The 10761-nt window shown below is 32.9% G+C and overlaps 1 protein-coding gene across 1 annotated transcript; it reads left to right on the top strand.

The window, feature by feature from the left end:
- Positions 1 to 7019: 7019 nt before the first annotated feature.
- Positions 7020 to 8375, top strand: LOC141607733 (uncharacterized). Its single transcript, XM_074427084.1, has 3 exons — positions 7020 to 7384; positions 7499 to 7888; positions 8156 to 8375. The coding sequence occupies exons 1-3, from the start codon at positions 7020 to 7022 to the stop codon at positions 8373 to 8375; spliced, it is 975 nt and encodes a 324-aa protein (XP_074283185.1).
- Positions 8376 to 10761: the final 2386 nt, after the last annotated feature.

The raw sequence follows: 10761 nt of genomic DNA, 5'->3' as shown, positions 1-10761 counted from the left end.
CTCTATTAGCGGTCATTAGCCCGACAGAGTGTCCCTCACAGTCCGCCTATGTGATCGACTAGTCATCTCTCATGACTCTATGGCACTTGAACTTGCCATCAATCGCATCACACTCTAGTTGCTTCGAGATTTCACCTCATATAAGTAACTAGGGACGAATACTATGTTAATCCAGTTCACTTTAATGGGGTTCAATATTGTCCCTATAATCCCATTTAGATGCAACAAAGTACAAGATGAGTTAATATTAACTCAAACAATAAATGTGATTATCATACACAAGCAGTCAATACCATATTGCTACTCCATGTCTTATAATCATGAGTGCACTTATGCACTTGTGTAACGCAATAAAAGTTTAGCTTGTGAACATACCATGTGTCCAAGTGTTCAAACTTTCTGTATTGTGATTTCCTTTAACTTCATGTTATCCCTTATAGCATGAATTTTACTAAGTACACGTCTAGACTTCATACTAGACATAGGTTCTTTAGCTTAAAAGAATCTCTTACTGTTATCTCATAACTTGTGATGTGGGTTTCGTTGTATAATACTACTTATAGTATTAATGCATACCACTTAATCACAACGTACTTAAGTTCATTTCGTATAATCTTGCAATCGATGACAATAGAATACTCTTTTCTAGTTTCTAACTCCTTATGTCAATAATCTGCCTAGGATTTTCACAAATCCAAATGAGTTTGGAAACTTGAGTTTGTGTAACTTCTTAACACACAACTTGTTTCTCTTCCAAACTATAGAACAAATCATTAGTTCTCCTAGAGAATTCATGACGGTTCTTTAAGGCTTACCTATGACTCTCATATGGGCAGACTTGTTATCGACTTATCATGCTCCAAGCATTTAATTCATCTAGGACTTATGCATAATGATATACATGATTATGCTAATGGCGAAAATATTAGTAATCATATTCATGTATACAATAGTTCTTAGGTTCTTGTGAATAATCATAGCTCTATGATAATTCAAATTTTATCAATATGAACAACCTACTTAACTGGTTGATTTCAGAAGGATCATTATCATCATAAGATACCAATCTAAGTGCCAATCGAACATCCCATGTTATAACAGATATGCTTAATGTCTAATTTCATCCAGAATTGAAAACCTATTTGCACGTCATTTTCAATGAGTAAGAAGTCATACAATTCATGAAGGATGATTGCTCCCACTAAACTCCATGTCTGAACATGACAGTTTCTTTCTCCCACTCAAGTCCATGTGTACACATGTTTCTCCATTGAAACATTACATGATGGAATATTCATTGCTTTTCAAAGTATTAATCAAAACCATATATGTCATTCACATATCACTTTCAAAATACCCATTTAGAAAGTGGTCTTGATACTTTACTTATTTTCATATTGAATATCAATGATTTGAATCCTTAGCTAAGTTAACATATGACTTAGTGTTTGTAGACATCGACATGCCACTCTATGCAACTTTTAATCATAAACTTCTATTTACTTTGGATTGAACTCAAGAATCCCAAATAAATCCATTTACTTGCATAGATACCATTTTAGTTTCATTAGGCTCTTAAATAAAATATTGAATTTTAAGATCTCTTATTACTTCATAGATCATGATCTAAATTTCAAAAGAACACCTTCTTTTGGTGTCCTTATGTAGTTTCCTTAAGAACATCTTCTTTTGGTCTCCTCGCCTAGTATCCTTAAGAACATCTTCTTTTGGTCTCCTCACATAGTATCCTCAAGAACATCTTCTTTTGGTCTCCTCACGTAGTATCTGCCTTCTCAAAGCTTGTGGCTAAATTACTCCCACTCTATCTTTAGAAAAATAACCTTTTTCTCCAAAGATAGCATTTGAGCCACAAATAATGATGGTTAAGGAGAATGATATCACATATCTATTTAATAGTGATTTTAATCGAGACATTTTAAAAGGATAACTTAGACAAGACGATTTAAGTTTGATAGGCGAATCAAATGAGGTTGGTAATGTTCCCTTATATGAGTTCAACAACTCAATCTTAACTTCATAATTGATCTTACATAAGTGAGTTGTGACTTTTAGTCACTATGACATAAGGAGAATCGAATTCATAGCTTATGTACATATAATGACGCGATCATTATAATTGTCTATATAATCAATTTTAAGTCGATATAATTTTATGTTTCTAAAAGCAAGCAATGTATGATGATAAATTTTAGAACAACAAATACGATAAAGTAAGTGACTTGGGTTGCAAACCAAGTCACCAAAATCCAAAATACAACCATTGTTTATGGAAATAACTAATTCCCAAGTTGAACGAGGAAATTGAAAAAAAAGTTCTAAAGTTCCAAAGTACAACACAAAATAAAGACAAAATAAAGCCAAGCTTCCATTAATCTAGCACCATGGGCGGCTACATCTAGCTTCCCACAAGATCTTCTAGGCTTGCTTTTCTTTGGCGTTGTCCTTGCTCGGATGCCCTACTTACAATAAAAAGGGAATCATCCTAACTTGTATCAAAATAGCAAAGTTGAGATCGAAACATAAAAAGATAGGGATAGTTATTTTCCTAGTGGAATAACTTTTCCAGCTTTGAGGTCGCCTAGGTACTTAGGACAATTCCTCTTCCAATGCCCAATGCCATTACAATAGTGGCACTTGTCCCCGGACGGGGCACCCTTCTTGGGCTTAGAGGAGCTAGCTTCAAAAGCCTTTCCCTTGTTCTTAAAGGGGGTTTGATTCTTACCCTTGTTGCCACCTTTCTTGAAATTTCCCTTGCTCTTTTGATTAATGTTGAGCACATTCTTGGTGGTGCTAGCATTTAGCCCCATATCCCTCTCGGCTTGTACAAACATTTTGTGCAATTCATCGAGGGAAACTTTCAAGTTTTACATATTAAAATTCACCCGGAATTGAACATATGCTTTAACCTTGTTTAAGGAATGAAGAATTCGATCAATGATGAGTTCTTCGAGAATCTCTACCTTTTGCATTTTTAAGGTCTCAACATGTTCCATCAACTTGAGCACATGAGGGTTAACTTTTTGGCCCTCCTTAATGTTGAGATCGAAGAATGCGGATGCCGCTTCATATTGAATAAACCTTGGAGCTTGTGAAAACATGGTCACAAGCTTCGTATAGATCTCATAGGCGGTGCTAATCTATATAGCACTCCTTTGGAGTTCGGCCTCCATGGAAAATATCAACACATTTTTGATCGTGGCCGACTCCTTTTGGTAAGTCTCATAGGCTTGCCTAGCGGCGGGAGTAGACCTAGCGGTTGGTGCGGCGGGAGAGGCCTCGGTGAGGTAACGAATCTTATCGTCACCCTCCGTGGCCAAGCGAAGTTGGGCTTCCCAATCGGCGAAGTTTGACTCATTATTTTCTAGTTTACAACGATTCATGAAGGATCGGAGCCATGAAACATTGGTGAGAGTGTTCGAGCTAGTGGATGCGTTTGAATTTGGAGTTGCCATTGCAAGTGAGAAAACAAATTTGACTACAAAATAAAAAGAAGGAATTAATAAACATCTATTGTTTTAATAATACTTGTTAACATTTTAAACAAGTTTTAAGCATTTATATAGTGACCTCTACCCAACTATTATAAATGATTCCGAGATCCAAATTCATATTAACTCGGGCACGGTGAGCCGATTCATCCCTTATAAATATAACTCGGTGGATTAACTCTTTAATCGATTCTACTTTTAGAACTCTCGGTCGATAAAATTACTCTAATATTTATCTTTAGCCCGGAACACATGCGACTACGGTCACGAATACTTCCGTTGAGCTCAATCCAAATTTCGATGTAATAAAATTTTACTACCCTCTTCCCCAACGTAACAAGGTTTGTATTACGGTGAAGCCGGATTAACTCCCTTATGAAATTGGGGTTCATGGTTTCTACTATTTGGTAAGACTAAATCTCAATTATTAATTTAGCGAGAGGTCATGTCAATTTATTATCTATCACGTTTTAAGTGAACTAAAGCGGTGAACTACGATAATTATAATTAACACGGTCGATGACTCGATAAAATGATATGCATGTGTAGTTATGGCGATTTGGCTATGCATGCAAACATATAAAACAAATGCAAAGCATAAAGATAAAATCCTAGTATGGCCTTCCTAAAATAGTAAATCAAATAAACTATTTACAAAATCGGAAACCAACTCTTTTGGTCCCTTGAACTTCATATGGCACGCACTCCAAAGCAACATCGTCTTTGATGGACCGCCTTCTCGAATGGCACCGTCTTCAAGGAACTCCGGAATAAATAAATTACTTAGCTTTTCTACTTTATACAATATAAAATAAAACAAAACTAAATAAAATAAAAGTGATACGAGATCACATTAATTACAACCGAATAAATATCCCCATTCATTTCGGGAAATACCAATTAAAACTAAGGCCATACTAAGTACAAATTACATAATTCAAAAATTATATAAAATAAAATATGACAATCATACTAAAACGCAGCATTAATATATGTATGAAACATGCCATGTGAAATGCCAAATTGCCCTATTTAAGCTAATATTGTGTATTGTTTCGATTTTATGGACTAGTGTGACATTTAACCTTTTAAGATCACACAATATTACATAAATCAAATCTATGTCCAAGTTAATTATCCTAACTATCTTAAGACTCAAAATTTAGTCTTCACTAAACATTTGACAATAATTCAACTTGATATTATAAAATTGCTCTTTAATCACTATTATTCAAAATAATAAGGAAATAATTCCCAAAAGTCATAAAAATTCGAAAAATCAAAATCATAATTTTGTATATTCTGGAAAATTCCCAAAATCCCAAAATTTTATTAAAAATTTGCCTTTTAGTTTATCTTAACTTATTTCACAAATAAATTGCATAAATCATAATTTTAACCCATTAATTCAAAATTAATTATCAAAATATGAAATAAATCAAAATTTAAAATTTTGAAAATTCTTAACAAGTTTCTAGAACCTGGAAATTGCAAAAGTTTAAGCTCAAAAATCGAATTTACACTTATGACTATTAAAGTTGCTATTTATCAATTTATATACCATAAAAATTAATAACTATCCAAATTAAACGAAATAGTCACTATCAAGCCATAAAATTTAATTTAGCTATTTTTGGCTAAAATAGTCACTATTTATTCGATGTTTACATCTAAAAATCATAAATCATGCAAAATTAAATATTTTGATCTAAGAATTTACATACAGTGTGTAAATATTGCATGTGATATTATACTAAATTTTCATGGGCACGAACAAAGTCTAACCATTTTTAACATAAATACCTCTATTTAATCGACTTTTAACTTGTAAACATCATAAATCATGCATATAAAACCATTTTATATGAAAATTTACATACAACTTGTCAAATATGCATGTGAGGTCGTGTGAAAAATTCAAGGTCGGAATCATAGTCTAACTAGTTTTAGCATTTTAATGTCATTTTATCCAATAAAAAGTAATAAAATACTAATAATTATATTAAAGAGCAATAAAAATACCATAAATCATCAAAATGACCTAAAACCAATTTAGAACCAGAATGTTAATCATGCAAAATTTTTCGTGGCATTTATCTTCATAAATCCTAAATAACAAGTTTTATTTGTTAACTAATTAACTCAGAAAAACAAATCCGATTTTGCATGCAACAACCGTGTGCTCTGATACCACTTGTTGGGATTCATTAATCTCATTTGTTTACATATTGAATATGTGAGTAATTAATTTAGTCATAAAATTAATTCAAGATCTTATGCATGCAAAACAAATACAAGAGTAAAGAAAAACCGGTCCCTTACATTTGTAGTTTCGGCTATATGGGCACTAGTAAGGTCTCCTACCTTACTTAGTTCTTGAGCTTTCCTAATGAATGAACAAGATTTAAGTGTAGAATCTCTCCTCAAGGATTTGTACCAAGGAAATACTTCTTAATACAAATATTAATTTAGTTACTAGAAATTAATATTTATTCCCTTAAAATTACTAATATTATATGTATACTACTTATAGTATTGATTGAATAATATTAGAGATTTTGTGAGATTTTATCAATTTTGTTCAACAACAAAACTAGTGAGATAAGTTGTTATTTGATTGAATGAATTAGTGTAAGAATAAATTGTCAAATTAAGAAGAGAAAAACTTTCTCTTTTTCTCTAGGGTGGCCGGGTAGAGGAAGGGGGGAAGAGTGCCCAATACCTTTTCTAGTTGCTCTTCACAAGAGCAATAGGTATGCAAGGCTATATTATGTAGGTAATGATTATGTTGCCACTTAATAAAATAATCAAAGCACAACTAACTCATAATCCCTCCATAATCACGGCACACCCATATTAACATTGGTCCATTTTAAGTTTGTCAATTTGTTAATTTGTATTGTGTGACAAATTGGACATGTTACTAGACATGTCTTTTAAATAATGCATTTTTAACAAATTAAAAATCATTATATAAACAAAATAAATCACATACAAAAATTAACTAGTAATTCACAATTACCATTACTTAAAATGGGTCATATAATTATAAATCACAACTACTTGTATTTATAATAAACAATTCATTCTTATTTCAATTGTTTCATAAACAATAAATAAACCTTAAGTAATAAAACAATTTAATTACTTGGCACGAATCTTATTTAATCAAATTACAATAAGATACGTAATATTTCTCACAAAATCATTTGTTCAATTTAAAGGAATTAATTAACATGTATCGTCATACAATTAATTAATTAGTCAATTAAGAATGTTTCCCTAGAGGTATGACCTTAAGGGATCAACTGATCACCACCGTCATACGACAGTAATGTCAAACTCTAGTCAGCCAATCATTACCGATTAATGTGGATCAGTTGACAATAAAATGTTACAATTTGGTTTAAGGGACAAAGAGGATTAAGGCAAGGAGATCCTTTGTCCCCTCTGCTGTTTACAATTTGTATGGAATATCTGACCAGATTGCTAGCCTACACCACCTCTACAATGAAGTTTAGGTTTCACCCTCTTTGCAAATCCATGAAACTGAGCAGCTTAATGTTTGTAGATGATGTGCTGCTTTTTTCTAAAGGGGATGTGGAATCCATTATGATCCTGCTACGTACCTTCTCCACTTTTTCTCAAGCATCAGGACTTCAGATGAGTAAGGGAAAATCTAATGTGTACTTTAATGGGGTGACCAGTGAAATCAGAAGAGAAATAGTACAGGTTTCTGGATGTATTGAGGGCCAACTGCCATTCAAATACCTTGGTGTGCCCATCAAACCATCTAAACTATCAGTCAAAGATTGCCAACCACTGATTGATAAAGTTTTGGAAAGAATAAGACAGTTAGGGACCAAGAAACTCTCGTATGCTGGGAGATTGGTTTTGATAAAAGCAGTATATAGAACTTTACACTCGTACTGGGCTTAAATCTTCATTATTCCAAAAGCAGTACTACTCAAAATTGAAGCAGTCTGCAGGAAATTCTTGTGGCATGGAGGGACTGAATATGCTAGGACCCCTACTGTAGCTTGGTCAAAAATTTGCACTGATCAGAAGAAGGGGGGACTTGGACTGAGAGATGAGTACACATGGAACAAAGCAGCAGTTGGGAAGCTGGTTTGGTGGGTTCAGGCTCATCCATCTAAGTTGTGGGTGCAATGGGTGCATAGTGTATATCTGAAAGGACAAGGATGGGAGGAGTATAACCCTCCCCAGGATGCCAGCTGGATTTGGAAGAAAGTATGCAAACTGAAGAGGGAATTTCAACCAACATATAACCAGAATGAATGGACCACTGTACCAGGCAAGGAATATAATATTAAAAAGGGGTACCTCTGGCTAAGGCAAGACAGACAGGATGTAAGCTGGTATCATATTGTTTGGACCAAATGGTCAATCCCTAAACACAACTTTATTTCTTGGCTGTATTATCGGCAAGGCTTTAATACCAAAGACAAATTATTTAGACTTGGTATTAGCCTTGACAGCAGCTGCTGTATATGTGCTCAAGAGGAAGAGTCACCCCAACATCTCTTTTTTAAGTGCCAGTACAGCAGGAGGGTTCTTCAGAGGCTACGGGAGTAGACGGGGGTGACTATGTCTGATGCCAATACTCAAAATTGGTGGCAACATAGGAGATTCACTAGAATGAAGAATGGGATACTGAACAGTATTCTTAATGCTACCATGTACTATATCTGGAAACAAAGAAATGAGAGCAAGCATGAGGGTGTTATAATCAATCCTGGCAGATGTGTGGTAATGATACAAGGGGATATCAGAAGCAGGATTCAGCAGCAATTGCAGGGTACTATGACTAGGAAGGATAGGCATTGGACTGAGAAACTAATGTAATCGTATTTATGGGCTTATATGCAGTCTAGTGACTGAGTTTGTGCTAGGAATACTCCATGTGAAACTTTGTATATGGTTTTTTGAGCTTCAATATATGTTTTACATTTTACCAAAAAAAATGTTACAATCCCTTGTGTATTCTTAATATGAGATTTAAACATGTGATCGCATTATTGTCGAGGACACATACTCCAACAATGATATGTTCAAATGCAAGTACGACCCGCAAGACACCTGGCATTGTGTGGGAGATTTTTATAAGACAAGAGAATTGGTGACGCACACTTGTCTCGGACAAGTGGCAGATTGTTGGAGTAAGTGTCCATAACAATAGTGCGATCACATGTTTAAATCTCATGATAAGAATACGTAAGGGATGATTCAATTATATAGTCAACTGATCAACATTAATCAGTCATGATTGGCTAACTATAGTTTGACATTACTGTCATTTGAAGGTGGTGATCAGTTGATCCCTTAAGGTCACACCTATAGGACAATTCCCTTAATAGATTGATTAATTAATTGTATAATGATACAAGTTAATTAATTCCTAAAAATTGAACAATTTATATTTGTGAGTAAGAATAAGTATCTTATTGTAATTTGATTAATATAAGATTTATTTTAGTAATTGAATGTTTTCATTACTGAAATTAATTATTGTTTATGAAACAATTGGATTAAGAATGATTGGTGAATTATAATTGCAAAATGTTGTAGATTATATTAACATGAGCCATTTTATTTACATGTAATTTTGAATTACTAGTTGATTTATTGTATGTAATTTATACTTATAAATAATGATATTTAATAAGTTAAGTATGCATTAAAATGACATATGACTCATTATATGTCACATGTCATACAATAATACAATTGACAAAATTAGATGGACTCCATTTTATAAAATGGACCGAAAAATTGCAGGGTTTATAGGTAAGTCGGTGTTTTATTTAATTGTTAAATAAAACACAATGATGACCTATTTTTAGTAACCTTACGTCTAAGTTTCTTGTGAAGAACAAAAAGAAAAAGGTAAAGGCCATGCATTGGCCACTTCCACCCTTCTTACCCGGCCACCCTAGCTCAAATAAGAGCATCTTTTGCTCTTATTTTCATTCTTGACATTTTTTAAGGTTTTGTGATCAAAACATCTCTTATTCTCTCTAAAAATAGTTTTTAGATCTCTAAAAATTTGTTCATCTAAATTTTAATATCACATTATATGATTACTAGTGTAGTAATACAAATGTTATTAGAATCATTTAAGTATTACTAGTATATTAATCTAGTTAATTAATATATTAGTTTTAAGGGATTGTTTTGGGTGCAACAAGAGGAGAATCTCTACCTTTGAGATTTGTTTTGGAGGATCATCCATAATCTTAAGCTCAAAAACAAATAAGGAAGGTGTCCTTATTTGTGCTCAAAATTTTGAACCATTTATAATGTATGGAACACTGTTTTCTTCTTATCTCTTTATTTTGTTATGCATACACTATATCCTAAATAACTAATGTTAAAGAGTTAATTAGTTCACTATTATAAATGTCTAATAATAGGTATATGAAACTAACATGTTATTGGCGGATACCAAATGTTATGTTGTTTAACTTGTAAGTTGTATGAGTTTTACCTTCAAATCTAGTGTCGATGTATTCAGTATTCCAAATGAATTGCTTATTAATTATTTAGTTCATGTGTAAGTTTCACAAAGTTAGATGTAAGATTCAAAAAATAAGGTATAAGATTCACAAATTAAGGAATTTAAAACTTTGCAAGTAAACGATTTCACACATTTAAGTCTAAGTTTCACGAAATCATCTTCAAGGTTCACAAATTAAGGTGTAGGTTTCACAAATTAAGAATTAAAAACTTTGAACTAAATGATTCCACACATTTCAAGTCCAAGTTTCACAAAATTAAGTCCATGTTAACAAATTAAGGTCTAAGATAAACCAAAAAAACTTGTTCAAAACCGAGATAAACCCAACATCTAACCAAATGCTTAAGTTTAAAACCATTTATTTCCTTATAACGAGAACTTGTTAATGACCTTAGCCCAATTTTCTTTAAATTACTCAGGCTCCACGTCGTCGCTCCAGGCAACATTGTTCAGACGAGTTAAGAATGCAGTGTCTTTGCAAATTGTGCTCCCAAACTTGTCTGTTACTTTTTTCATAATTTGCCACATGCAATAGCGATGTCTAGATGTTTTGAACATGGCTTCAAGTCACAAAGTCGCATTATCTAAGATCAAGTTCATTTTTTAATAACTAAATTCACAAAACCAGTCCTTAGATTCACAAATAAAGTCCCTAGATTCACCAAAAAAATAACTAAATAATTTCACAAATTTGAGGGCCACGTTTCACATAAT

This window comes from Silene latifolia, chromosome 10 (genome assembly GCF_048544455.1).
Source record: "Silene latifolia isolate original U9 population chromosome 10, ASM4854445v1, whole genome shotgun sequence".
In the NCBI taxonomy this organism is placed as follows: domain Eukaryota; kingdom Viridiplantae; phylum Streptophyta; class Magnoliopsida; order Caryophyllales; family Caryophyllaceae; genus Silene; species Silene latifolia.
This window is presented reverse-complemented; position numbering and strand designations above follow the sequence as displayed.

Coding starts and splice junctions, on each gene's coding strand:
- LOC141607733 (XM_074427084.1), top strand. CDS start 7,020: ATGAAGTTTAGGTTTCACCCTCTTTGCAAATCCATGAAACTGAGCAGC. Junction 7,385..7,498: donor TTAGGGACCAAGAAACTCTC/GTATGCTGGGAG, acceptor AGCAGTCTGCAG/GAAATTCTTGTGGCATGGAG. Junction 7,889..8,155: donor GACAGACAGGATGTAAGCTG/GTATCATATTGT, acceptor GTGGCAACATAG/GAGATTCACTAGAATGAAGA.